The sequence below is a fragment of the Populus euphratica genome, unplaced genomic scaffold, assembly GCF_000495115.2.
Source record: "Populus euphratica unplaced genomic scaffold, PopEup_1.0 scaffold214.1, whole genome shotgun sequence".
In the NCBI taxonomy this organism is placed as follows: domain Eukaryota; kingdom Viridiplantae; phylum Streptophyta; class Magnoliopsida; order Malpighiales; family Salicaceae; genus Populus; species Populus euphratica.
Window position 1 is genome coordinate 338,082 of NW_011500099.1, and position 27,801 is coordinate 365,882.

The 27,801-nt window shown below is 32.4% G+C and overlaps 2 protein-coding genes across 2 annotated transcripts; one reads left to right on the forward strand and one right to left on the reverse strand.

The window, feature by feature from the left end:
* Positions 1 to 8,566: 8,566 nt before the first annotated feature.
* LOC105109422 (auxilin-related protein 2-like) lies at positions 8,567 to 13,682 on the forward strand. Its single transcript, XM_011004146.1, has 9 exons — positions 8,567 to 9,607; positions 10,094 to 10,305; positions 10,410 to 10,600; positions 10,681 to 10,819; positions 10,920 to 11,017; positions 11,549 to 11,614; positions 11,985 to 12,074; positions 12,806 to 12,982; positions 13,139 to 13,682. The coding sequence occupies exons 1-9, from the start codon at positions 9,009 to 9,011 to the stop codon at positions 13,175 to 13,177; spliced, it is 1,611 nt and encodes a 536-aa protein (XP_011002448.1). The 5' UTR covers positions 8,567 to 9,008; the 3' UTR covers positions 13,178 to 13,682.
* Positions 13,683 to 23,896: 10,214 nt separating this feature from the next.
* Positions 23,897 to 27,389, reverse strand: LOC105109424 (amino acid permease 3-like). The gene is made up of 6 exons (XM_011004148.1): positions 27,241 to 27,389; positions 25,944 to 26,064; positions 25,588 to 25,821; positions 25,383 to 25,476; positions 24,933 to 25,287; positions 23,897 to 24,823 (listed from the first exon to the last, which is right to left on the reverse strand). Exons 1-6 carry the CDS (start codon positions 27,244 to 27,246, stop codon positions 24,170 to 24,172), a joined length of 1,464 nt encoding a protein of 487 aa, XP_011002450.1. The 5' UTR covers positions 27,247 to 27,389; the 3' UTR covers positions 23,897 to 24,169.
* Positions 27,390 to 27,801: the final 412 nt, after the last annotated feature.

Genomic DNA, 27,801 nt, shown 5'->3' on the forward strand with positions numbered 1-27,801 from the left:
ACCTAAATCCAACCTAGAAATAAAAAGCCCAACTCTTGTTTCTAGAGGATTTGATTTATATGAAGATAGAAGGAAGAAACCATAGTGTGACCATTGCAAAAAACCATGGCATATTAAAGAGACATGCTGGAAAATCTATGGCAAGCCCAAGAATTCTTTTTAAAAAAGGAATGGTAATGATGGCAGAGCATTTCAGACCATGAGTGAAGATTCTTAGGGACCACAAATCAATTCAGAGATGCCTAATTTCACAAAGGAACAATTAGGGCACCCGTACAAACTCTTTCAATCTCCACAATTCTCAAATCCTTCTTGCTTTTTAGCTCAATAAGGTAATTATCTCATTGCAGTTCTCTCTAGTATAAAATCAAATGCTCATTATTCTTGGATCATTGACTCTAGAGCTACTGATCACATGACTGGTTCTTCAAAAATATTCTCTTTCTATGAACCATGTACAGGAAACAAAAAGATCAAAATTATAGATGGTTCTCTTTCAGCTATAGCTGGAAAAGGATGAGTGTTTATATCTTATTTTCTTACATTTTATAATGTTTTTCATGTTCCAAATTTATCCTGCAATTTATTATCTATAATTAAAATAACTCATGATCATCAGTGTCATGTTAACTTTTATCCTTCTTATTGTGAGTTTTAGGAACTAACCTCAGGGGGGCTAGAGAGATCGGTGGACTTTATTTCCTTGAAGATGGATCCAAATAGAGAAAACGTATTACAAGTACTTGTTTTAAATCTATTTTTTTTGCTTGTAGTGAGGAAATAATGTTGTGGCATTATAGATTAGACCACCTAAGTTTTCAATATTTAAAGCATTTATTTCCAAGTTTGTTTAAAAATAAAAATACAACTTCATTTTAGTGTGAATTTTGTGAGTTACCTAAACATCATTGTACCTCATTTCCATTACAACTATATAGACTTTCAAAACCCTTTTCATTAATATATAGTAATGTATGGGGGCCTTTAAAAGTCTCAAAACTTTTTGCAAAAAAATAGTTTGTCACCTTTATATATAACCATGCCAGGGTAAGTTAGGTTTATTTACTGCGAGAAAAATCAAAAGTGAAGGAAGTTTTTAAAATTTTTTACACCATGGTGCTAACACAATTTCAAACAAAAATTCAAGTTTTTCATAGTGACAATGGAAAAGAGTACTTCAACAAAGCTTTGGGGAAATTGATTTTAGAAAAAGGCATAATTCACCAAATTTCTTTTGATGATACACCTTAAAAAACAGAATAGTTGAACAAAAAAATAAACACCTTTTGAAAATGGCTACAAATTTATGTTTCATAAATAAAGTATCTAAATACCATTAGGGTGAAGCTATTCCCATAACTACCTATCTTATAAATAAATGCCTACTAGGGTCTTAAATTTCAAAACAACTTTACAGGTATTCATAAATTATAATCCTATATCTAGGCTATCATTTATACTTCCTTTAAAAAATTTTAGGTGCACTATCTTTGTCTATATTCATGACCATAACAGGGAGAGACTTGATCCTAGGGCTAGAAAATGTGTTTTTATAGGATATGCACTTATTTAAAAAGAATATAAATGTTTTGATCAGATTTTTTTAAAAAATTTTTGTCATCATAAATATAACCTTTTTTGAATTCAAACGTTTTTTAATAACTCATCTTCAAGGGGAAAGCACAAGTTAAGATTTAGACATGTTTAAAATAGAAAAAACACCAAACAATTTGCTTGAATCATCAAATTCAAATCAATTTGTTCATCCAAATATTGAAACTTTAGGATTGAGTATAACAAATTCTGATACGTTTTTTAAAAGTTTGGATGACTCATTTTCTTTGCCATCTAACAATCAAAATGATAATGATACTGACAATGGGAATAAAATAAGTACTATAAATTTAAAACTTTTGACCTTCAGATGTGTTATAAGGGGACATGAAAGTGTGATTTCATTAAAAGACTTTCACTCATAGTTGCTTGCAGAGGAGGTGATTATTGACACTTTAGTTAATTCTCATTTTATGTCGACTATGGTTGTTATTACAGGTGATACATACATATAAGGGACATCCTTTTCAGTCTCAAAGTTTCTCTCCAAATTATGGTCATCCTTATGTTCACACTAGAAACTTTCAGCTATATAATAGAAACAAGAACAGGGGTAAAGGTCGATTCCTTCATGGATTTAGATTTTTGCTTTCTAAATCAGGTTTTCCCCTTATGGCATATGTGCTTCCCAACTCAAATCATGGAGTTCTTGGTCAATCCCTTGCTCATCAGTTTTGAAATCCTTCTACACTCATGGTTCTAGTTTGTCAGTTATGCACCTCTAATGAACACACTGCTCCTTTCTATAGGGCTTCTCCTTCTAAGAGAACCAGATGCACCATTTGTGGTAGAAGCAATCATACAACATGGTATTGCTTCTATAATGATAAGGGTTTGAATTACATTGCTTTATATTCCCTATAGTCATCTTATCCTAAGCAACCACAGCCTCTGTAGTATACTCTATATTAAGCTCCTTCTCCATATTTATGAGTCATATCTTCACAGAACAGGAAAGTAAAATAATCCCTTATGCAAGTTATCCACAAAGTGATCCACTTTGCCTTTCCATCATCTTATTCTTCAGGATCTTCTCAAGTGTGGCTCACTGATTCTGATGCCACCAATTATATGACAACTGATTTGGTTAATCTATTGCTGGCCTCACCATATCTAACAACTGAAACAATTCATACTGTAAATGGTAAAGGTTTGCTAGTATCCCATATTGGTCATTATACTCATCATTCATCAATTTCTCTAATTAAATTGAATGTTGTACTCTGTATTCCTTAAATTACTCAGAATTTATTATTAGTATATTGCCTTTATCTTGATAATAACTGTGGACTCATATTTGATGCCTTTTATTTTTGGATTGAGGATAAAGCTATAGGAAAGATCCTTTACAGAGGCCTATGCAGTAATGGATTGTATCATATCCACTCTCTCTCACCTTTAACCTCGTAATAAACATACCAAACTAAGGCTTTTCTTGGTCAACTAGTTCAGTCCACTTTGTGGCATCAGAGGTTAGGACATCCTACAAATAACATTGTTTCCTTGATTTTAAATAAAGTTCACATGCATGTTCCAAAAATCATTATACTTATAATGTGTCATTTATGTTTTGAAGGGAAATTTAGCAAACTATCTCTTCTACAGTATGTCAATAAGTCTGTAACTCTATAGGTCTGTAACTCTATTTGACACTATTCATATTAATTTGTGGGGTCTTGCACCATGTATATTATTTGATGGGTATAAATACTACACTATATTTGTTAATGAATGTACCAGATATTGCTAGATTTTCCCTTTAGTAAATAAATTTGATTTGTTTCCTACCTTTGTTGTTTTTTATTCCTTTGTTTCTACTCAATTTGTTTCATCATTAAAACTTATCAAACTGACCGGAGGATGAGTATACCAGTAATTGACTGAAACTTTTTCTCCTTAAAAAGTGCATTTCACATTGCCTCTCTTGTCCATATACTCCTGAACAAAATAGGATAGCAAAGAGAAAACATAGACATATTGAAAGTTGTTTAGAAGAATAAGAGCTTCACTATCTTTTTCTTATTTAATAATAAAAGTTATATGAGGTATTTATACCCAAAGTGGTGCTGGTAGAAGTTTATTATAATCTACCATATTGCATAAAGATAAGAAATGCCAAAAGAATAGGACCCACTAAAATGCTTCCCTAACAAACTTATTCGAATCTAATTTTGAATTTGAAACAGAAAGTAGTACTGGTAAAAGTCAATCATAATCTATCAGATTATAGGAACCACTAACATACTTCCTTAACAAACTTATTCAAATCTAAATTTGAATTTGAAATAGAAACTAATTATCCTTATCTTCAACACTCACCCTCAAGTTGGTGCATAAATATCTATCATACCCAACTCGCTGATAAGAAACTCAAAGATTGATCTGAATAATCCTTTTATAAGAATGTCAGCCATTTGTTATGTTGTTAGAACAAATGGCATATAAATAATACTAGCTTTTAATTTTTCTTTTATAAAGTGTCTATCAATCTCAATATGTTTGGTTCTATCATGCTGTACAGGGTTATAAGCAACGTTAATCACAACCTTGTTGTCATAATAGAGTTTCATTAGCATCCCTAATGGTCTTTTTAATTCTTGAAGAATCTTTTTAAATCACAAGATCTCATACTTCATACATCATAGATCAATACTTAGATTATGCTACTTTGTGCTGCTACACTTTATTTTTTACTCCTTTAAGTGACTAAATTTCCCTATATATAGATGCAGTAACCTGATGTGGATTTTCTGTCTGTAACTAAGCCTACCCAATCTGTATATTTATATGCTTCAATAGTCTTCTACTCACTTTTCTTGAAAAACAATTACTTTCCTAAAGTATTCTTCAAATATCTTAGGATACGATATATTGTCTTAAGATGTACTTCATAGGGTGAGTGCATAAATTGACTTATTATGCTGACTGTAAATGCAATATCTAGTCGGGTGTGAGATAAATAAATCAATTTTCCCACCAACTTCTGGTACCAAATGATATTTAGAGGATTTCCATCCTAAATATCTCTTTATTTTTTATTAGGATCAATTAGAGTTCTGGCAGGTCTACATCCATTCATTCCTGTTTCTTTAAAGAGATCAAAAATGTATTTGCTTTATGAGACAACAATACCCCTTTTTGAATGAGCAACTTTTATTTCAAGAAAGTATCTTAGAGACCCCACATCTTTAATCAAATTCTAAAGCTAGACTTTTCTTCAATTGATCCATTTTAGTGATATTATCCCTAGTAAGAATAATATCATCCATATATATTATGAAAATTGCAATCTTACCATCATTGGAGTGTTTTATGAATATAGTATGATCACTTTGAGCTTGGATATATCCTTGTTTTTTTATGGATTGAATGAATAGTTCAAACCAGGCTCTTGGAGACTGTTTGAGCTTGTATGGTAACTTCTTCAGTTTACATACCTTAAATCCAAAGTGTTCATCAAATCTAGGCGGTGGATCCATACAAACTTCCTCCTCCGAATTACCATTTAAAAACATATTCTTCATATCTAATTGTTGAAAAACACTCTCACAATATTCAACTTTGCCACTAGAGCAAAGGTCTCAAGATAATCAACACTAGTGGCGGAGCCACATAGGGGCAAGAGATGGCAATTGCCCCATTCCAAAATCAAATCCAAAAAGAAAATTCCTTTCAGTTTTGGGGTATATATATATATATATATAGAGAGAGAGAATGAAATAACTAATGAGTTTGAGAAAAGAGTTGGCTTGCTTAGCAGTCATGTTTTTTTATATTCGTGTTTTTTTTATATTGTGTTGTTAGAGACTTCACTCCAAAAAAACTGGGTTTACATCTTCAAAAATTAGTTATTAAAAATGTTAGAGTTTATAATAATTTATGGGTTTGTTGAATTAATATATGTATAGGTAATATTGTATGCTAACGAATATGAATTGAAATGAGTTTTGATAAAATGATAAGTATTGTGTTATAAATTTCATATGAAAAATGATGATATTGAATTTACTAATGATTACAGGACAAAAAACAAATTAGGTACATAATAAATAAATTAAAAGGCATTTAATATTTATGTTTAATCCACTTATACAAAATAACAAGTCAGTAAGAACAATATCAATTTGGAACAATCCTTTTAAGCTATGATTTTAGATGTTATGTACCATATGTCAGTATAGAATTGTTGTCAAGAACTTTTTTAATCCTTGAAAGATTTAGAAATAGATAAATGAAAGCTTGTTTTATATATTGAAATATATTTTTAATGAGATTAAAAATAAAATCATTATGAAGCAGTTTTAAAATATAAAATCTTGAAGAAAACAATTATAACATAAGTTATTTTATTTTAAAAGTATTTTTAAATTAATTTTGCTTGACTTGAATTGGTACATGTATTTTAAATTAATTTTTATAGATAATATATGTATGTATAGTATATAATATCAAATATTTGTTAGTAATTTACCCCCTCATTTAAAAAATCTTGACTCCGCCACTAATCAATACCATAGGTTTGAGTAAAATCTTTGGCCACTACTCGTGCTTTATATCTTTCGAGAGATCCATATGAATTATACTTGACTGTGAACACCCATTTGCAACCCACTATTGTCTTTTCTTTTGGCAGACCCATCACTTTCCATGTATAATTTTTCTCAAATGTCCTTATCTATTTAGAAATAGCATTCTTCCACTCAGGCATCCATGTATAATATTTATATCTTATACATTCTTGTCTACTGAAGAGAGATGTGAAGTAAATGCAAAAAAAAAAAAAAGATTTTTACAGGACACATAGTTAGACATAAAGTGTTTGGTATAAAATTGTACACCCTTACAGGTAGCAATGAAAATATTAAGATCATCACAAGAATTGAAATTAGAGTTGGAAATAAACTAGATAGATTGACAAATATCAGTTTGATTATTATCTAGACACTTAGATGAGTTTGGTTTTTCACTTAGTTCAGATTCTTAGCCTTGTAGAGGATTGAGATTATTCTCCTTTGAGTTATGCTTCCTTCTTAAGTGGTAAGCCATTCAAGGCAAAAATCACAATGTCTTCATTTGCAAAATATACCCCAGCAGCAGACAAGTAGTCCCTAGCTTTTTTAATGCGATGAAGATTCTGTAAAATCAAATCTGAACCCTTTTTAATTGTTTGTAGATTAGATTTCATCTGAAAAATACTAGTCTTAGATATAGTGAAAAATTATTCCTTTAATCTAATCCACAAATCTTTAGAGCTAGTGCTACTAATTACACGAGACATAACAATCAATAATAATGTGGTAATGATCAATTGCATAATAGCTCGATCATGCATTTTTCATACTATATATTCATTAGTTTCAGAGAAAGAAAAGATTATACCAGATTCAACACAGGTTAACCCATGTTGAAGTGGGTAAGGGAGCAAACCATCAATATACTCCATAATTCCATTAATTTCAAGTAAAAGTAGGATTTAGAAGTTCCAATTGAGGTAGTTTGACTCATCAAATTTGGCATTAACTGATGTAGGAATGGAGGAAATGAGAGTTGTAATTGAAGATTGAAGCAATTGGGGTTGTGAAGCAGTCACCATCAGTACTTCAAGATCAATCTGTGAATGAGACAATACACCAAACACTTGCTATGCAAGATTCATAAAGAAATACAAATCAAACAATGAAGAAACACTAGATACCACCAAATATAAAGATCAATTTATAAATGCAGAAGAAACAAAAATTATACAAGAAAAAATAGAGAATGCGGAAGCAATAGAGGATCAAGAAATTTCAAGCATGAGCAACAATGTGCTCTGATACCATGCTAATCTTTACCAATTGATTAACAAAAACTATAATTATGTAGATTATATCAATATCATGTAGAGATAAAGAGAGAGCAAGAGAGAAAGAAAAAGAAAAAGAAAATACTTGATTAAAATTATTACTGTATAATGTTGATTACAAGAGATGGTCGCTTATAAGTCATTAATAACACACTAACAAACTTTTGTTAATTAACTAACTATCTACTATATTAAAATTGTGATAAGTGTCATAATCTAAAGCGGTATACATCCACATCCACATTGACTTATATAGCTTTTTAATACAATATTTTATTTTTATCCAACTGTATTATTTAAAATTTTTATTTTTATTTATTTAAAATTAATTTTTAATGTTTTTAGATTATTTTAAAATGTTAATATTAAAAATATTTTTTAAATATTTTTTCTAACAAAAAATATTTTTAAAAATAATTCCAAATAGAATTCCAAACAATATCTAAATAATAATTATAAAATCATAAAAAAATCAAAATTCACTACTACTTAAAGTTAATGAGGTAATCATAGTTTTTTATTCTTATAATTGGTAATTTTTAGTGATTTTCTAACTAGTTCAAGACAAATTTCTTATTTATCAACTAATCTTTTTACTCTCTATATAAATTTCTTGGATTCTATTTATGAAAATAAACTATCCTAAAAATCCAATTGCTATTTTTTTAATTTTATATTTGTTGAAAATTTTGGTCGCATATTGTTTTTTGAATTAAGGTCATTTCCTTCTCTTATTTTATTATATTCATTAAATTTAAATTGTGAGTATAAATTAAATAAATATAATTTGAAGCATAATAAGAATGGAAACAATTTAATTATATATTATTTTTATATTTAATTCAAAATTAAATTTAAAAATAATAGAATGATTTGAAAACATGATTAATCATATTTAATGAGAGGATCCAAAATTCCTTTCCGATGAAAAGAAAAGAAACAAGTCCATTTGAGTATATATATCTATATATATTCATTTGTTTTTTTGGAGACATCAGGGAGAGATTGAACAAAATTCAAAAGTGATGGGAAAGAACTAAATGATAATAATAAAGAAGATGAAGGATTTATAATAAACTTGGAGTCCTGAAACCCATGACCCATCACTTAGAAGTCAAAATGGGGCTGCTTCCGCATTCCCACCCACCGCCTAGGCAGTTCTCAGAAGCACAGACAGACAGGCACATAATCAGAAAATGTTAGAGAGAGAGAGAGAGAGTGAAGCAGACGGACCCCTGAAATCTAAAATTTCTCTTACAAATCCTGGAAAATTTTCTTCTCTCTGTTTCTAATTATCACCCAACTCCCGCCATTTTGTTTACACCACCTGATACCCTCTCTCACCTTTTAATTCTTTCTCCTTTTTTGTTTTTCTTTTCACACAAGGAAAAGAAAAAGAAAAAAGAAAAATTCCCCTGTTTCCAGGATCTTCCTTTCTTTTGCTTCAATTCCACTCCAGTTTCATCCAATTCTTTGTCTTTTCTTATATATCAAAAAACCCATTTCTCAGAACTGATTAAAAATAATAGCTCAATTTTTTTTTCTCGAAATGGACGAGTTTGGTGTGTTTACAGAACGTTTGGGGTTAAAACCGCAAGGAAAATCGGCTCCAATGTCTACATCGAGAGGACCCAATAACGCCCAAACTCGAGATTTCCCTTCTTCAAACCCGAAATCCAACTCATCTTCTTCTAAATCAACTTACAATTCCAATTCATATAATGGGTCTTTCATGGATGATCACGAAACTCTCTTTAACAATTCAAAATCCCAGAATTTTGGTGATGATTTTGACATTTTTGGTGGTTTTCAAAAGAATTCAAAACAGACGAGTACTGGGTTTGGTTTCGATATTGATTCTGTGTTTTCAAATACTAAAAGTTCGAGTGTGCAATCGTCTTTTGTTGATGATATATTTGGTGGATTAAATGGGTCTAGTTCATCAGTTAATAACAATAACAATAACAACAACGAGGATGATGATATTTTTGGGGCGTTTACTTCTTCGAAGGCCGCCAAGCAAAGTGCACCAGTCAAAGATTTGTTGGGGGGTTTCGGCACAAAATTGAAGCCTCCGAGCAGTAATGGATCTGTTTGTTTTGATGATTTGATACCTGGGTTTGGTCCCATTAACTCATCGTGGAAAGAGTATGTGTCTCTTTATGGGGAAGTTGACGCTTTCATTGATTACATGCTTAATTGATGCTCTCATCGATTACTTGCTTAGTTGTTTGGTTAACTAAATGCCAATGCTTTAGCTTGTATTTGCTGTTATTGGTTTGTATATGTAGGGAGATATTTGCATACTATAATAAATCTTGTGCTTTATGTATGAATACTGGTGGGCATGACAAGTTAAAGTTAATTTACTTATCACACATTCTCTAGAAAATGATGAGATGGTAGTTTAATGGCCTAAAAGTTGAGACAGGATGATATACTTCAAAGTGATTCTTGTAATCGAGCATTAGATTTCTTGTTTAGTATGGATTTAGTTAAATTTTTCGGAGCCTTTTATAGTGATTTACCAGTCTATTTATAATCTTTTTTTATTGGAACTATATAGTGTTACCCCATTTTCGGTACGTAATGGCATGTCCGTGAACGTTTCTTGTTATCATCCCTTTGGTGCAGAAAAAATATGCATACAATTACACCAGCATTCACTTCATCGGAGGACCCTTTTGCTGTACTTGAACAAACTTCAACCACAACAAAATCGTTTACAGACCCACTGGAGGAATTTGGTAAGTTTAATCATTCTGGAAGAACAGAACCTGCTGTTTCATCAAATTGTTCCCCACCATTGAGACCCCCTCCAAAACCAGGACAAGTTTTGAAGACAGGTCAAAATTAGTCTGTGTACTTAAATTGAAACAGTAGGTCAACTTGATTTCTTTACTTATCTGTTCTCATAAACTTAATAATATTACAATGCCCCATGATGCAGGAAAAGTTTTGGATGTTTCTGCCATAGATGAACTGGAAGACTTTGCTATGGGTAGGATGCAAAACAATGCTCGTAGTGTCTCTAATGGTCACCATGCTGGGGAAGTAAAGGAGAGCGCGGATGATCTAGAATCATTTTTTGGCAGGGTTTCTCAGTCCAGCAATATACCAAAGTTAAGGTCTGGAGTTCTGGTAAGAACTACTGATACCGGAGTAAAGGTTTCTGTAACACTAGTAGCTTGTTTTTATTTGACTCTGGATGGACTTGTTAGGACCCTCTATTTGATGCAAAGATAAATGGAAAGGGAAAGCCCGAATTCCCTTTTAAAAAGGCTTCAAGCCCCTCACCTGGCATAAGGAAGACTTCTTCTACAACAAATGCACTTGGTGACCTTTCTTTGATTTTTGGAGGTAGTTTTTTTTATTGAAATTAGATTTCAGTGGTAGCAGTAGAAATGTTCTTTTGATGCATTGGCTTTTCTAATATGATGACACCTTTACTCTGCCAAAGATGCCACATTATCTGGAGAATTTGAGGAGGTTGAAGGGGAAAGTGAAGAAAGAAGAAGAGCCAGATGGGATCGTCACCAGAGGACCAGGGATCGTATGGTCTGTTTTCCTTCTTGTCATTTCTCCACTCTTTGTTTCTCAAATACGACCAGAGTTATAATATTGACTGGATGAACTTATTTTTTTTCTCTTGGATTATAGTAATACTGCGTGTTTGTTTATATAGAGGGTGAAAATAAATCAGTGGATTTATGAAATAAGAATAGAGAAGTAGTATCTAAGAGCTCTTGTACTTGATGAATTAATGGCTGTAGTCATAAATTAATGACCTTCATCTTGCACAAAATTCCTTCCAGCAGCAGTGGAAGAAGTGATTTGTCCTTCTCTGGTTTTTGTCAGTATTTCTAACCCTGGCTTCATCTTGTGCACCTTTTCTTAGTAAGAGCCTGCATAGAGTAATAATGATAACTTGCCATTGAGTCATATCTGTGACTCCTTGCTTGTTGATTTAAAGCACATAGCTGATGTTCCTAGTTGACGGTATGAAATTGAATGCATCCTTTGTAGATTGAATTTGTATTTGTCACCATAGATGAAGATTTCTACAATTTTGGATTGTTTTATATACAGGAACAAGCAGTTGCTGATATGAACCAGCGTGACCTTCAAACTTTGCATGAGCAAGAGGAGAGGCATGTAAGTAAATTCAGAGTTGCCTTGACTTGAATTCAGAGTTGCCTTGACTTGCAATGCATTAGTGGGATCTTTGTGTACTGGCTCTACAAGTTATTGGTTTTTTTGCACCATATGCACAATGTAAGGATGGTTGTGGTGCTTCTTTTGGGGTTAAAGACAAGTTGTAAAGAACTCACTCTATGTGCTAATGTGTATGTACATATGGTACATACATAAATGATCATATCTATTCATTTCTTTGTTGCTCTCTCTTTGTGAGGCCGGGATTAACAGGATCATGGCTGTATCTTCCAATATTTATTTTTTTTCTTCCCACTGTAACCTCTTAATTTTGAGTAATATTTTGGTGATATTTGATATTAATTTGCAGAGGATAGCTGCCAAAATGGATGTTCAGATAAAGCACTGGGCTGCAGGGAAGGAAGGCAATATGCGTGCACTGTTATCATCATTGCAACATGTGAGTTTCACAACAGCCTTTTTAATTTGTAAATCTTTTTGCTTAACTTTCAGCACTTTACTAGGCATGAAAGTATTGCATCTATTCTCTTATATTTGTTACTTTTTATATCTGAATTGCTTGTTAGTCTCTGACCAAACTGTGGTCTTGCATCTTAGAAGTGGCAATTTGGAACCAGTCTTTGAAGCGAGCTTCTGGATTGATGATCACAACTGCTGTTTCTGGCTCTGAATGAATGCCATGAAACATTAATATGTTGATATGCTCCATTAAAATAGTCTTGTGCCATGCTACGACTTTTTATTTGTTCTGCATCTGGAAGTGTTGGGTTATCTGTATTTATGATGGTGAAGTTAAAATTATTGTTGGAGTTTTGATATGATGATAGTGCCTGCACACTCCATGCATGCCTATTTTTGCGGTACCTTTATAGGCACTGCTCTAATGGTGTAAAGTCTATGCTTTTTCACCACCAACCATACTATCAAGAAAACATTTTGAGGGCCACTGGCAGCATCATTGGACTTGCTAGAACTTGTGTATTTGTTGTGTTTTCTGTTTAAGAGGTTGCTTGAAGCGATGGGTTTCAGTTCAAACGAAAATGAAATGTCATTCTCATGTTTTGAAGCTATTATTGAATGTTCAATGATTCCCCCCCCCCCCTCTTCTTGGTTTAATTAAGCATAAAGTAATTACCAACATGTTTATTTTATATGTGGAATGATGAGCAGGTGCTTTGGCCTGAGTGTGATTGGAAACCAGTTTCACTGACAGATTTGATCACCTCTACCTCAGTGAAAAAAGTCTATAGAAAGGCAACATTATGCGTCCATCCTGACAAGGTTCAACAGAAAGGTGCCACTATTCAACAAAAATATACTTCTGAGAAGGTTTTTGATATCCTCAAGGTACAGCATGAATTTCCTAGTATCAAAATTAGGTACCTCCATTGCTGGGTAGTGGATTGTTTTCGACTGTGGTTCATTTGCTACATCTAGCCTTTAGTTGCTTTTCTACTTTGTTTCTCATTTGCTTGAGGGTGTCTTTTGCTTTTCATTGAACAGGAAGCTTGGAACAAGTTCAGTAAGGAGGAGCTCTCTTGAATGCCTTTGATGATGCGTCCTCTGATTATTTTGAGCCCCACCATTTGGCAGTCATACGACTTCCATTTTGAGGTAAATGTTCTTGCATGCTGTGTCGATCTTACACCCTTTAGGTGTAATATCTCCATTACAACATGAATCCTCAGTCTCATAACTGAGAGATATGCTAATTGTAGATCACCTCTGTTGTATTTGATGGTGTAAATTAACGCTTCTTCTAGAAACATCAGGTTTGACAACATTTAGAGAATCCTTCCCCAGGAAAAGTTTCAACTACCATTTGGCAATTGCATTGATGGTGAGAATTTCAATTTGCCCCCATTTTTTATTCTTTATTAGCATTTAGTAATTGAGTTGTGGGGAAGGCGTGGGGGATTTTCTTCTTTACTGTAATAATGATATTCCATGAGCCTGTGAATTTAATCTACTAAACAATCAGAAAGGTGTGGTTGTTTTGCTGTGCATTTAGCAGGCGCAATTAATTAATGATTCTTGAGTTACAAAAGCTGATTTTTCAGCACTCGCTGATATTCAACATCACAGCATTTTTTTCTTATCATAATTATTGTTCTTGAATGCACCCATGTGCTTTCTCAAAATGGGGCGATGGTTTATTTGGTGGGATGTGATGATCTGCGTCAGTGCAATCGATTTGTCAAGGCTCTTGCAGTGACACACAGAATTTCATCCTACCAGAGTGTGAAGTTCCATTCTAAAGTCTTAATGATTTGAATTTGATACTTGCAAACGTTGAAATTGAAGAGGTCACTTTTGACAGTGGTTGATTTCACTGCCGGTGAAGTAAAAGAGGGGCAGTTAAGACTTTCTGAAGATCAATGTACAAAAATACGTAAAAAATAAATATCTACATGAATGCGTTTTACAAGTGCCTTAAATTTGCACTTGTTAAACGCTGATATATATGCCATCAATTACATGACTCGACTGGCAAGTAGCATGATGGTAAATACAAGAGGCATGATTCCCGGATAGGCAATTTTCCATATCATTTTGAGGCTTCTTCTAAGTAGTTTCGGGGCACAGATGACAGAACATGATTGTTGGTTTCTGTGCTGATAGCAGCGTTCGCTACGCAAAAGGCTATTGAGGCCGCTACTCTTTAAAAAAATCGGCCTAAATGCCCTCTGGACATGTTGCAGCTTCGAGGAGGGGAGCATTGCCTTACATGGGAACTGCCAGGCATAGAATGGTTTGGAGGCCACCAGACCGGCAGAGCAAAGGGTTTTGGCATCATCTGCAGAGGTTGGTAAGTGTTTGAACGGTAAAGATGGTGGTAGGATGAATTTGTGGAAGTTGGTAAAGGTGGTGTTGTTAGAAGAGAAGGATGCATCCAAAGACAGATGCATTATAATGGTATAATGAATAGTGTGATAAACTTTCATTATATAAGATTAAGAGTGATAAACTTTCATTATATAAGATTAAGAGTGATGTTTTAAAATGCGGTTGTTAAAAATAATTTTTAAAAATTAAAAAATATTATTTTAATATATTTTTAAATAAAAAATAATTTTAAAAATAATCATTATTATTATTATCATAAATATTTTTGTTGGTGTTTATTTTATATTCTTGGGTTTACAAAGAAACTTTTGAATTCACGATTTAGGCTTAATTGTTTCTTCTTTTTATATATATATATATATATATATATATATATATATATAAAAAGATGATGGATTAACGTCTGACAATTAACTGGGAATCATATTGGAATGTGGTAACGATGACGTGGTCTTTTGATTGTGCTTATATAAACCTACACAATTAAAATTAGGGATGAAATTGAAGTTATAAGAGAGCCGAAGAAGAAAAAAAAAATATTAGTTGGTAATTGATGGACCAAATTAAAATTTACCAGATTCATTTTTGGAAGGTTTGTAAATTTTAAATCCTCAATTCCTTATTCCCTTCAGACTTGTATTCTGGTTGGATAATCCGACACCTTTACAAATACGGGTCTTTTTGTAGTACCACCATGTATATTATTCTAACAAAAAAAAATAGCTAAAGGAGTACATGTTTTTACTGTATTTATTGAAATAATTTTTTAATTAATTTATTTTTATTTTTAATTTAATAATTTAATATTAGATTTATTTGGAATTGAATTTTAATTTTTTTTAAAAAAATTTGAAACTCATGACCCAAACCACGGGTTTGAAGAGTTAATTCAATTAACTTGGAATTTATTTTTTTAATTGATTTTTTTTCAATCTCATTTTTAATTGTGAATTAGGTTTTATGATTTTTTTCAGTTTACTTTCTATAAGGTTATGCTCATCTTATGATTCATGTCATGAGTTTGACGAGTTAATCTTGATTGACTTGAGTTATTTTCTTAATTTTTATCTTTTAATACTGAATTAATTGAGAATTGAGTTTTATAATTTATTTCAATTTGCTTTCTATTAGATTATTCCGGTCTCATAAACTAGGTTGTGAGTTTAACAGGTTAACTCAGGTTAATTATGATCATTTTCTTGGATCTTTTTTTAATTATTTTTTTCTAGTTTCATCATTTAACATTTGATTTAGTTGAAATTGAGTTTTGTAATTTGTTTTGATTTGTTTTCTATAAGATTATGATGATCTCATAACTTAGTATACAGATTGACAAATTAATTTAGATTGACCTAAATCAATCTAATATGATATCATCTTAATATTTATTAAAAAACATTTATGTTAAATATTTACTCCTAGTCAAACTAAATTTTTAGTAGTAATTTGGGTTGTATTTGGACCCATTAAGGCAACCAAATCATACTATTTTAATTTTTATATGATTCAATTATTTATTTTTTACCAAAATAACATGTAATGATAGTATCTAAATATTTTTTTATACTAAAAAAAATCGATTTCACCCCCTAGCATTTGCCAAATGATGTATGTGCATGTACACTCCCTAGATGACCATAAACCACACTTTTTCCAAGCTAAAGAGAAAAGGTCAGGGATGAAAGAGGCTAGGCATGGAGATTGCTGTAAAAAAAAAAAAAAAAGAATAAGAGAAATCAGGCTCTCCTGGTTTCAATATCAGAAACAAATATTTCATAACTAGCATGCAGAGTTCAAATGACTCCTAAATCAGTAAGTGGGTGAAAAAAAAGCACATGAGAAAGGCAGGAAGGGCATTCTTGTTGGTCTCAAAACGATGCTTTGTCGTAGCATTGGCTATGCCAGCAATAGATGCTATAAACTAGAGGGTAACATCTTTATGCAAGCCAGATCTATACCCAACTTCTTCTTTTTTCCCTTGCAATTTCATGCATCCTTTCAATTCTACTATAAGTATCTCTTATGATGTGGTGTTAGACTTAATATTAAGAGCATGCTTTTGGAGAATAAGTAGTTGTTGTTTTTTAAAGTATTTTTCACTTGAAATTATATTAAAATAATATATTTTTTATGTTTTAAATTTATTTTTTGACATATCAAAAGAATTCAAAAATATAGAATTATTTAAAAAAAAAATATTATTGGACAACAATGTCAAACAAAATCCAAATCAATTCAACCATATGATAAATCATTTTATTTTTCCTAGATAGTTTTAAGGACATTAAACACCATTGGATGCTTTATTTTTTTTCAAAAAAGAGGATAACCAATGGTGTGACTAAATAAGTTAATTGAAAATAAGTAGTTTATAAATTAATATTTCTTTGTGAGAACTTTCATTCTTTTTTTGGTTGATATTTTATTATGATAAGTTAGAGGTGTTTTATCATAAAAAATCAAAGATATTTAGTTGATATGTGAAACTTTTCCCCTTTCCATAAAGGAGCGAGACTTAAAAAGCTATAAAAGAAGCCAATGTAACCTCAATTGGTCAGGTTCAAATTTTTCTTTCTTTTATATATATATATATATATATATATATGTATATATGTATGGCTTTCTTTTAAAAGAGGATTGATTTCTCTTTCATATTACATTAACTTAATTATTGGAGAGTTTCCAAACTCAAAGGAGGGAACTTGTTGCATGTATTAAGCATAATCTATCAGTCATTTTGTAAAAAAAAAAAAATGGATCAAATTATCAGAACCAAAAGATTAACAATCGTATTCTAGACCTTGGCTTGACCTTCAAACCCATGAGATAGAATTGGATTTCATTAATGGCGCTATCTATAGGGAAATCATAAAAAAAAAGCCATTGATCGCTCTTTCACCAGCTAGACTATTATCATTCATAATTAACATTGAATTTGGAGCCTCAAAATCTTGAAAGATTTTTAATAAGTACTAGTGAGGTGTTGATTTAAAGCGTGTAACTTTAGGAGTTATTTCAAACCAATGGCTTTATTGCCATTATCATTCCTAATTACTATCATAATTAGAAAAGCTTTCAATGGATACTAAGAAAGTGTCGGTTCAATCCGCGCAACTTGAGGAGTTATTGTTAACCAATGACTCCTTTCAAGTTTGTGGACTTGACAAGGTAGATGATTCCTAAATAGGGGTTACCTTTTCTTTCGCCATTTATAGTTTCAAAATAACTGAAAGAAATATGTTTAATTTGAAAGAGAGTTTTTTTTATGACTACACAAAAAACTTTCATCGGAGAAACTCCGTTTCCTTTTTTCTTTAAGACCAGTACTATAATTCTAACAAAGATTTTTTACTGGATGACTGCACCTCAAAGCAGGATAAAAATATATTATGGTCAATGACTAAATACAAGTTTCTTATATATGAATTATATTGTTCAAAATAACAAATGCTTTATACTTTTCAAGTCTCAAATCTTTTAAAGATGAGATAAGTTTATTCTCTTTAGTATGATAATACATTTACTTTGGAAGTAATAAACATCTTCTTTATGCCATAACATACTTTACCTTACAAGGGATTAACATACCCCTTAATGTAATCACACTTTTCTCTAAAGATGAAATAGACACTGCATTAACAATGAGGATAGATATGGTCTTTCTAGGGTGCAAACCTCTTAAATCTTCTAAATATAGAATGGATTTGCTTTGTCTAATTCAATAGCATATTTACTTTGAAAGTAATGAACATCTTTCTAGTATTACAACACATTTTACCTTGAAAGGGATTAACATGTTCTTCTTAGTGCGATCATACTTTTCTTTAAGGATGAGATAAACATTGCATCATTATCGATGATGGATATGATTTTCTTAGGGCGCAAGCCTCTTAAATCTTCCAAATATAGAATGCATTTACTTTTCCTAGTGTGATAATACATTTATTTTGAAAGTAATAAATGTCTCCCTAGTGTTACAACATATTTTACATTGGAATGGATTGATATGTTTCTTCTAGTGTGATCACACTTTTCTCTAATGATAGGACAAATATTGTATCAATAATAAGTAAATGCCTAGAAATGATATCCCTTCTCAGTTTATAGTAAGCAAAACCATTTTAAACTCTCATAAGGTTAGATGATTTGCTACCCACCACCATAAATAATTTTCTAAGGATGAACATTGGACTTAAAAATGATTTTCTAAATATGAATATTGGAACAAAAATGATCTCTTAAGTATAGGTGTTGGATCCAAAATGATTTTCTAAATATGGACATTGGACTTAAAAATGATCTTTTAAATATGGGCATTGGATCTAAACAAAAACTCTAAGCTTGAGGAAAGCAATATGAAGATAGAAGAATCATATTATAAAAAAAATGATGTACATGAAAGAAGAATGGATACATATATACATGTATATAGGGATCTAAAAATCCAGACTAGGCTCCTCAGTTAGATATTTCCCTTACTAGGTTGCAGCGGCCCTAACCGAGAATACGACTGTAACAACTCTAAAATTTTGGCATATATATTTTTTTAATAAAAAAATCTAGCTCATTTTCCCTGTATTTTTAGGCACCTAGTTATTGACTCTTCATCCACATTTTTCTATTATCAAAATTTGACATTTTACTTATCATCTAGGACTTTCCTATCTCATCATGATACCATTTCTTAACAATCAATTTCATATATCCCATTGTATATGTATAGATGAAGGTGGTAATTTTGGAATAACCCTGGGAGACTCTCAGGGTCAGTTTGGGTCATGTACTCGCCAAGTTAGTGACAAGCCATGAATTCCACATATACAACACATATATTATTAGGGACATTATTTTTAAGAGTCATAGACAACCTCTCTCTCCCCCAAAAGTCTTTGGAAGGGGTATAAGATGTGTCTCCTATAAGGAGATCTTCTCTCCTCCTTCCCACTAGAGAAGGCCGCAAATATGGCACCCGCTTTCATCCTGAGTCCTAATTTGATGGACCCGTGGCTCCTATCACTTTTTTTCAGGTTTTGGTTGAAATCTTAACTTCTCGTTAAGGGTTGAAGTACTCTCTTTTTAGGAATAGATCTGATGTTCTTAAGACCTTTTTTTTTTTTATTAAAAGAAAGATAAGGAAAAAAGTTCTAATGAAAGAGATATTTGAAATCGTTTTTTTTTTTTTTGGATCGAGAATAAAGGTGGTGAAGAGAATCTAGGGCCTTGCTATGGGAGTAGATTTTCAAAAAGCATAGAGAATGGAAGTAAAAGAAAAGTTATAAACAAAAATAACTAGGGTTATAAAGAAAAAATCTTTTTACTCCGAACATCGAATGGACAACTTTTCATATAATCACAAATCTTTAGAATTCAATTTAATTACCATATTTAATACAAGCTGTCGTTTTGTTTTTTAATGGACACCTTTTCCTAGTAAAAACAAGCTACCTAGGCTTCTAATACTGTTGTATAGGATATTTAAAATATTTTGAATAAGGCAAAACAACTCTCATATATTGTTGGCAAGAGATTTTCAAGATCTTCATGTATAATACACAAATATTTAGGGGGCTTTTAATGGATTAATATTTTTTCCCCTTAAGTCCTCCCTTCATGACAAATAAACAAAGTTTTGGGTGATGATTCATTATTTTTAGGTTTAGCAAAGTGTTTTATATATATATATATATATATATATCCAAATTTATGTGGGTATGAAATAATACTTAAAAAAACTAGAATGTTACCTTGTTGAATTTTCACACTTTTTATTGAAACAACAATCGCTATATTGAAATCACTATTTATTTAAATTACTTATAATTGTTGCTGGCTTTGCAAACAAAAGAAAATCAATAAAAATTATGTTGGTTATGAAAATAAAATAAAAAAGATTTTTAAAATTTAGAAAAGAAATTCACAACTACTGCATTATAGCCATTTTAACACAAGTTGTCATTTATAATTATAATAAAGTATATTTTTTGCATGATAAAATCTATCGTCTATACTTTTTACGAATTTTGTGCTAAAAAAATCACTTATCACTTTGCTCCTATATGTTATTTTATTTTATTTTATTGTATACACATTAATAATATATATGATTTGTTTTAATTAACTATCACCCAAGTGTACTTTAATTTTCAGATTATATAAATATGATATATATATATATATATATATATATATTCGTAAAGTTAATCTTGTTCTTGTACTAATAGATAGCTAAAAATAATATTAATAGCTAATCTTGTTATTGTACTGATATATAGTTAAAATTAATGTTAATAATATCGATATACTTGTTATTCTTTTGATTTTTTTAAAATATCTTTTACTCTAAAATATATCAAATATTAATTTTTATTTTTAAAAATTTATTTTTAACAATAATATATTAAAATAATTTTCAATAAAAAAATTTAAATTTTAACAAACAGGCATCTAACCAAGTTATCAAATGAGTTCTTAGAATATGGCTTTTACTAATTTGTTCCATGAACTAGCTAGGTATTGCTTCTTCTCCTCCGAATCAATTGTGACCATTGAGCATCCGAATTAATTTTAAGAACATCAAACACTAATGAAAAATAAAAAGAAGCACATTTATTGAGGATTAAGGGCCTGCAAGTGATCTGATTAACTAGCCCTTTTAACCTAGGGGCCACACCTGATTGGTTTTACATCCTATTCAACTGTAGATTTTATAATTTTGGATATCCTAGTTAGTTTGTTCTAATTCAACTCATTTTATTATATTCTAGAATACAAGTAACCCTAAAAAAATTTAAATTATTATTAAAAATAAAACTAAATTATCTCTGACGTGGTTATGAATAGTAATAGACAACATTAAATCATTTGACCCAGGGCTACAAGCAAAGGTCCTGGTAACTCAAACTTAATGTTTTATTAATATTGTTTGTTTTTGTATTTTAAAAGTGTTTTTATAAAAAAATAATTTTTTTTATTTTTTTGCTTTAGATTAATTTTTTTTGATATTTTTAGATAATTTTGTTACATTAAAATCAAAAATAATTTTTTAAAAAATATAAAAATATTTTTTAATAAAAATTATTTTAGAAAACAACTGTAATTCAAGCCTCCTTCAATCCCCTCCCCGCTGGTTCAAAATTCCACCGCAATAAATGGGTGGCAGATTTGCATTTTGACGCAGAGATTGAGTAGAGGCTCGACAACTAATCATTGTTTCTTGAACCCAAACCACGACTTCAATTTGTCAAAAACTGAGTAGGCAAATCGACGGCCAACATCAAACCACATGCATGCTCCTTCTGTGGTAACACCACAACCGTCAGTTTAAGTATTTTGGCCATCAATGAATTCAACGGCATCCTCCGATTGCCTCTTGCTCATTGATTTCCGAGAAATATATTGAACAATGTTATCTCAGTCAGTGAATAATATTAAAGTATTTATCTAACTTGCATAACAATATAAATCATTAAATTACATTAATTATTTGATATAGAATAACAATTAGCTATGAATTTAAATCTTATTATTTTTATTTTTTTAATAAAAATTAAAAATAAAATAATTTAAATTTAAATAATATGATTTCTTAACAAGTTTAAACCTGTTTGTTTTTCATTTTAAAAATGCTTTTAAAAACATTAATTAATTATTTTTTATTTTAAATTAATTTTTTAGTATTTTTAGATATTTTAATGTATTAATATTAAAAATATTTTTTTAAATAAAAATATATTTTAAAACCTGAGAGGTAATATCACACCTCAGCCAACTTCAATCCCCGAAACCACAAGAATCCTTCATTAATGCTCCGCTGAAAATGTGATCATTTATGAGTTGCGCCGAGCAAGCATGAATTTCATGCTTTGCAAGAGTTTCAGCGCATAAACAAAAAATACTCTAAAACTTTACATAATTCAATTCCCAATCCCACCACAGCTAGGAGAAAAAGAATCTTGAAATCTCCTTGCACCTCGGAAAATCTTCCTCCATTCCAAGTTATTATGATAAAAGAGGAGAGTGAACGGCAGGGAAACGGAGTGATAGGTGGTGGTAAACTTCACGGCAACTACCCACTAAAAGCACACCAACTTAGACCTTAAGAAAAGTTCAGTAAAAATTCCATGCCGGCAAAAAGTTAGACCCCACCACTCTAGAGGGACAATCCAGCGGTGGCGGCGGAGGTGGCAGCCTTGCCTACCACCTTTAGCGATTTTAAATACTTGTAACAGGCATCATCATTGACGTCTAGAGTTCGAGTATGACATGACTCAAAAATATCAGGGATTTTGTATTTCCTTACTCCAGTGTTGCATAATTGCATTTCATGGGAATTGTGAAAATAATGAATAAACGAGGTTGATCAACGTAGTTAATAGCAACTTGTGCAGATGTTCTGCTTTCTTGCTTTCAATTTTCAAATGCTAAAATGGATTCACAAGGAGTGTTTCGCTCAATTGGTCTCGCATGCTATTCTACCAGCGGGAAAATTTTCGAGACCTAGCTAGGGGAGTGCAATCTTTTCTTTATTACTACTTTTCTTGATTTAAGGTAAATTAAAAATGAAACATGATATTAAAATTCTACAGAACAATTCTGAAAAATCTCATTTCCCATTGCTTTTTCTTTCTTTTCCTCTGTTTCAACGCCACTGTCCCATGCACTTTGTAGATTTTCTCCGAGCTTACATATCTCACAGTACAATTTAGGAAAACTTGCTTTCATGAAAGGAATGACCAATTTAATTCCACAAAATTGCCATTACTTTTCCTCTTCACCGAGACCTTTGTGTCAATACCATACGGGGTTCTTCACCAACATCCATTTTCCATTTGGATGGCAGGGAATGGGGATATAGGAGAAGGGCTCGCCTTTAGCCAAGGCATCTGGGCCAAAAAGTTGAACCTTTCACTGTTGCTATAGTTCAAACAAAGACGCATATCTAATATTTTGGACCCCCACAAAAAGGTGGCCGAACTCGTGCTTAATGCTGTCACAAGTCGATTGATCCACCCACCATTTGATCACTTGTCCATGTTCTCATGATCTATATATGTACAACTTCAAGACAGATTAGATATGATCGGCCTTGTTTCAACAGCATGAACTGGATTGTCATTATTGTTCTTCCACCCTCTCTTTTCGTCGCTATTGATTGGAAATCGCTGCACTTTCAATGCTGCAAATGGAGATGCCGAGATGCCAATACATGCCTTATCAAGTAAGAATAAAAATACCATTTCCTATCTTGAGCTGCCCTCTGCTGATTTGAACAGCTGGAACAATAAGTGATCAAAATTGGAGTTGAATTTAGATTCAACCGTTGAAACCATTCAACTAACAAGCAAATACAAGGAACTTGCTTATCAAAGAATGAAAATGAAAAGAGGATTGAATTAACTAGTTAGTTAGGACAGACATCATAAGGGTAATCCTTTGCAGAAGTTCTTTCAATTTGCAGTGAAAAATAGAGAGTTACAGAGCGGGGATAGGTGCCTAGGGACACGTTTACTGTCCACTTACATTGCAGGCATGGTCCCAGCTTTTGTTTTTAAACTGCTAAAATAAACAGCAAGAAAATATATTAAAATATGATGATCGATCAACATGAGCAGGGACTAAAATCCTAAAGTAGGCTTCTCCTTCTTGTGATATGCTCATCAGTTGTGATACCAATGAAATTCTAATGGTCTAGTAACTGGTCTTGAAGGGCTTAATAGTCTTGACATCATCAATGACTCCAGCAATAGAGCCAGCGGCAGCAGCTATAGTAATAATGAGGCAAGCAACACTAAGGATTTGGAGGCAAAGCCATCTCGTGCTCCATTTTGGTATCTTCTTTTGTGAAATATAAATCTCAACTGGGAAGTAAACGGTCAATGGCCAAAATCCAAAAGCCCCAAGGAGACCAACAATGTCATTAAAGAAGGGAAGGAGCATTGAAATCACAGTAGTAATAACCACAAAAGTTGTTCTCCAAACCGTTCTGAAGAGGTTGATATTGAATGGACGGAGACCAGGAATTGAGATTTTGATATCTTTGGTAACGAAGTCACTATCTGGGAATCTTCGGGCCGCTTCTTTTTCAATAAAAGCAAAGAGGGGTTGGCAGTAAACTTGGTATGCACCTACAAGGTGGATTACAATGGCAGTATTGGCAATGTCAAGTAGCCAATATGGATTGTAGAAGCCAAATCCAGTGAGGAGGTTGCCAGGGGACATGTCTCCAAAAGCAGCATATCCAAAGCAGCCACAGAACATGTAGAAAAGCGTTGTCACTACAACACTTATTAGAGTTGCTTTCTTCATTGTCTTGGCTTCCGAAGGTGGGGCTTTGACAGTGTCCTGCCATGAAATGGACCAAACAATTGGTCAGTTTAGCTGGCAAATCATAGAACAAATGTGAGAATGTATACTGAGCACTTATGTTACAAGAGAATGTAATGTAACATACCTGAATTTCAATGAGGATGATGGAGTAAGAATAGGCAAAAGCAACGTCACCAAGTGCTTGGAAGCTTCTCCATATCTTTTGAGTTTGAGTCACAGTGCCAATACTTATTCCGGTAAGGCTTCCCCTGACTCTTTTATTTTCTATAACTTTACCAATGCCAAGACCTAGGCCAATTGTTGAATAAGTGAAGGACATGACTGCAGCGACAAGGGAGAGCCAGTGCAACTGATCAAATCCAGGAATCTGAGACAGAAGGATCTCAGCTATGCCAAACCCTATCATATATGGATTGGCATTCATGCGGCATGGATCTTTTCCACCACTCTGGTGGAAACAATTAGACCTCTTTATTGCCCTGTATTCAAAAGACAAGGACCAATCAGCCCAACAAGAAGAAGAAGTAGAAGAAAGCAAAGTTAATAACAAATTCTTGGTTGGACTAAAACTTACATCATGCTTATAGAAGATGCAATTGTGTAGCCAATGGCAACCCCGAAAAGGTTCACATACTGAACAAATCCACATATTTTGACCTTCACACCACCTGTGTGAAAATAAAGATCACCGTGTAAAAAAAAAAAGAAAGATACATAATGTTTAAAGTTAAAAGGGGTCATGCTAATTTCATTAACAATATATGTGTCAGCAAATTTACCAAGGTTGGCCCTAACAGCATCCATGTATGTGTAGTTCCTCTTGCCATTGACAGGATCACCGGAGCGGTAGCAGGCAGAGAGCAGAATGGAAGTATAGTAAGTGACAAAAGAGAACAAAAGCATCACAGCTGGTCCAGCAATCCATCCAAGCTGACCTATAGCCCAAGCCAAGGATAGAACCCCGGACCCAATAACAGCTGTTATGACGTGAGCACTAGCAGTCCACACATTTCCTGTTTAAACAAACAACACAAGAGAGAATCAGGATAGAAAAAAGATAACCAAAGTAGTGAACGCCAATACGTTTTTATTTATTTGTGAGAGTTGTCCAGGAAATGAAGAAAAGTAAGCTCACCAGTTCGTTTGGGACGCCCATCATCATCAAACCACTTGGAGTCACTTTGTGGATCTGTGTCAACCGAGACACTGAAAGCCTGGGGTGGGAGATGGTTCTTTGTGGCTGTATTCTCACCCATCTTTGCTCACAAAAGATACCAATTACGTGAGTTATGTTATAAAAGAACATCTAAAGTGTCTGAGACTATATGGAAGTATGTGCACTCAACAAAGTAACATTAAAGCATGTGGAAAAGAAGCACAAGTGTCGAAAGAGAGTGATGGGGCTCCTTCTTTGATAGATCCAAGTGCAGTTATAAGTATGGTGTTTAAGTCTCAGAAAACCGAGAGTAACAACAGCTGACACATAGGCTCAACCACACACCTCCCAAGAATCACAAAACCCAAATAAATTCAGAGCCTACTTTTTATCGGTTCTTCAAAAGGGAGAGGCAAGGGGAGTGTGCTTATTCATCAGGATCAGAGGCACTGCTCTGATGAGCTGGAGAATAGAGTGAACTAAATTCAGAGATACACTGCAAGGCAAGGGATGGTGCGGTATTTATAAGAGGTACGAGCCAGCCCAGGAAAAAAAAAAAAAATTGCACAGGCACGTGGTTTTAAAGTCTTCTTTTCCCACCAGCAATACTTTGTCTCGAAAACCAAATTCAAGCCGTTCATGCTTGTTCTTGGACTTCTACTTGTAAAATCACGAGGGTACCAGATTTCCAATTTTCATTTTTTTTGACTTGTGCACGTAATTATTTTCACTATATTTAAGTTAAATAAAGGCAGTTAAAGACGTTAAGCAATGAAAACATTCTTTAACCGCTTCAGAAGCGATGCTGAATGCTGCTAATTACGTACCTCCTGTTATTGGGGGTGAAATTAATCAACTTTTGGCTATGCTACGCATGAATTCAGGCCTCTCTTTTGTTATTTACAAGGGTGTTCCTTGCACTTTTGTTGCAAAATTGCAATCACAAGGGTTACTGTGCTGCTTTTTCTTTCAAAAATGAGATTCTCTGAGTCATCCCTGCCACTGGTCATGGCTTTAGTTAACTTGGAGCAAATATATATATATATATATATATATATATATATATTATTTTTGCTCTTTTTACTCCTTTCGCTTTCAATTATCTTTTTCACTCTTCTTTTGTACAGTGAAATGGAGCTATTCTCTCTCTCGGACCAAACTCGGAAATGTGTGGTAACCGGGGTCACCAGAGTTATAATAAGATGGACAAACCCTATTCCGAATAATGAATTATATGCGACATGAGAGATAAAGATTAACTCGAAAGTAGTCTTACCTTCATATCCGGTACCCTTCTGTCTTCTCTAGCACTCTGCTGCTTCTAAAAGCTTGATAGATATTAACCATAAAAGCTCACGGCAAGAGCTAAGAGCAGACACTGATGGAAGAATTTACGAGGGAGAGGAATTCCTGTGTTGATGTGTTCTCTTGTATCAACCCTCAATGGCTTATATATATATAGAAGCATGCGAATTGAGCCACGTGAAAATAATATACATATCATTTCTCTTCGAAAGACCACCTTTGAATGGAGATTATTCCACGATTAATGTTGTTCGAGAATAGGGTTCCCTTTTTCTTTTATTTTCCATTAAATTGAAAAGAGCATATAAGATCAGAAGAGTGGGATTTTATTTTCATGATCATAAGCAAAAACCATGACTAACATTCGTAGGTGGACAAATGAGCATCTAATTCCCGTCTCTTACTCCCAATGAATGAGGAAGTAAATTAAGGTTATTTTATACCTAATAATAAATATTATTTAAATATCTGAATTTTTTACATGCATGATTATATGGTTTTCTTTTTAAATTTATTTTAATTCCATGTTACT

Excerpts from the sequence above, each read along its gene's own strand:
- LOC105109424 (XM_011004148.1), bottom strand. Across the intron at positions 25,822-25,943 it reads TGGGCGTCCCAAACGAACTG|GAAATGTGTGGACTGCTAGT; the intron begins GTGAGCTTACTT and ends TTGTTTAAACAG. Across the intron at positions 25,288-25,382 it reads GCATCTTCTATAAGCATGAT|GGCAATAAAGAGGTCTAATT; the intron begins GTAAGTTTTAGT and ends TTTTGAATACAG.
- LOC105109422 (XM_011004146.1), top strand. The coding sequence starts at position 9,009 with ATGGACGAGTTTGGTGTGTTTACAGAACGTTTGGGGTTAAAACCGCAA. Across the intron at positions 10,601-10,680 it reads AGTTAAGGTCTGGAGTTCTG|GACCCTCTATTTGATGCAAA; the intron begins GTAAGAACTACT and ends TGGACTTGTTAG. Across the intron at positions 10,820-10,919 it reads CCTTTCTTTGATTTTTGGAG|ATGCCACATTATCTGGAGAA; the intron begins GTAGTTTTTTTT and ends ACTCTGCCAAAG.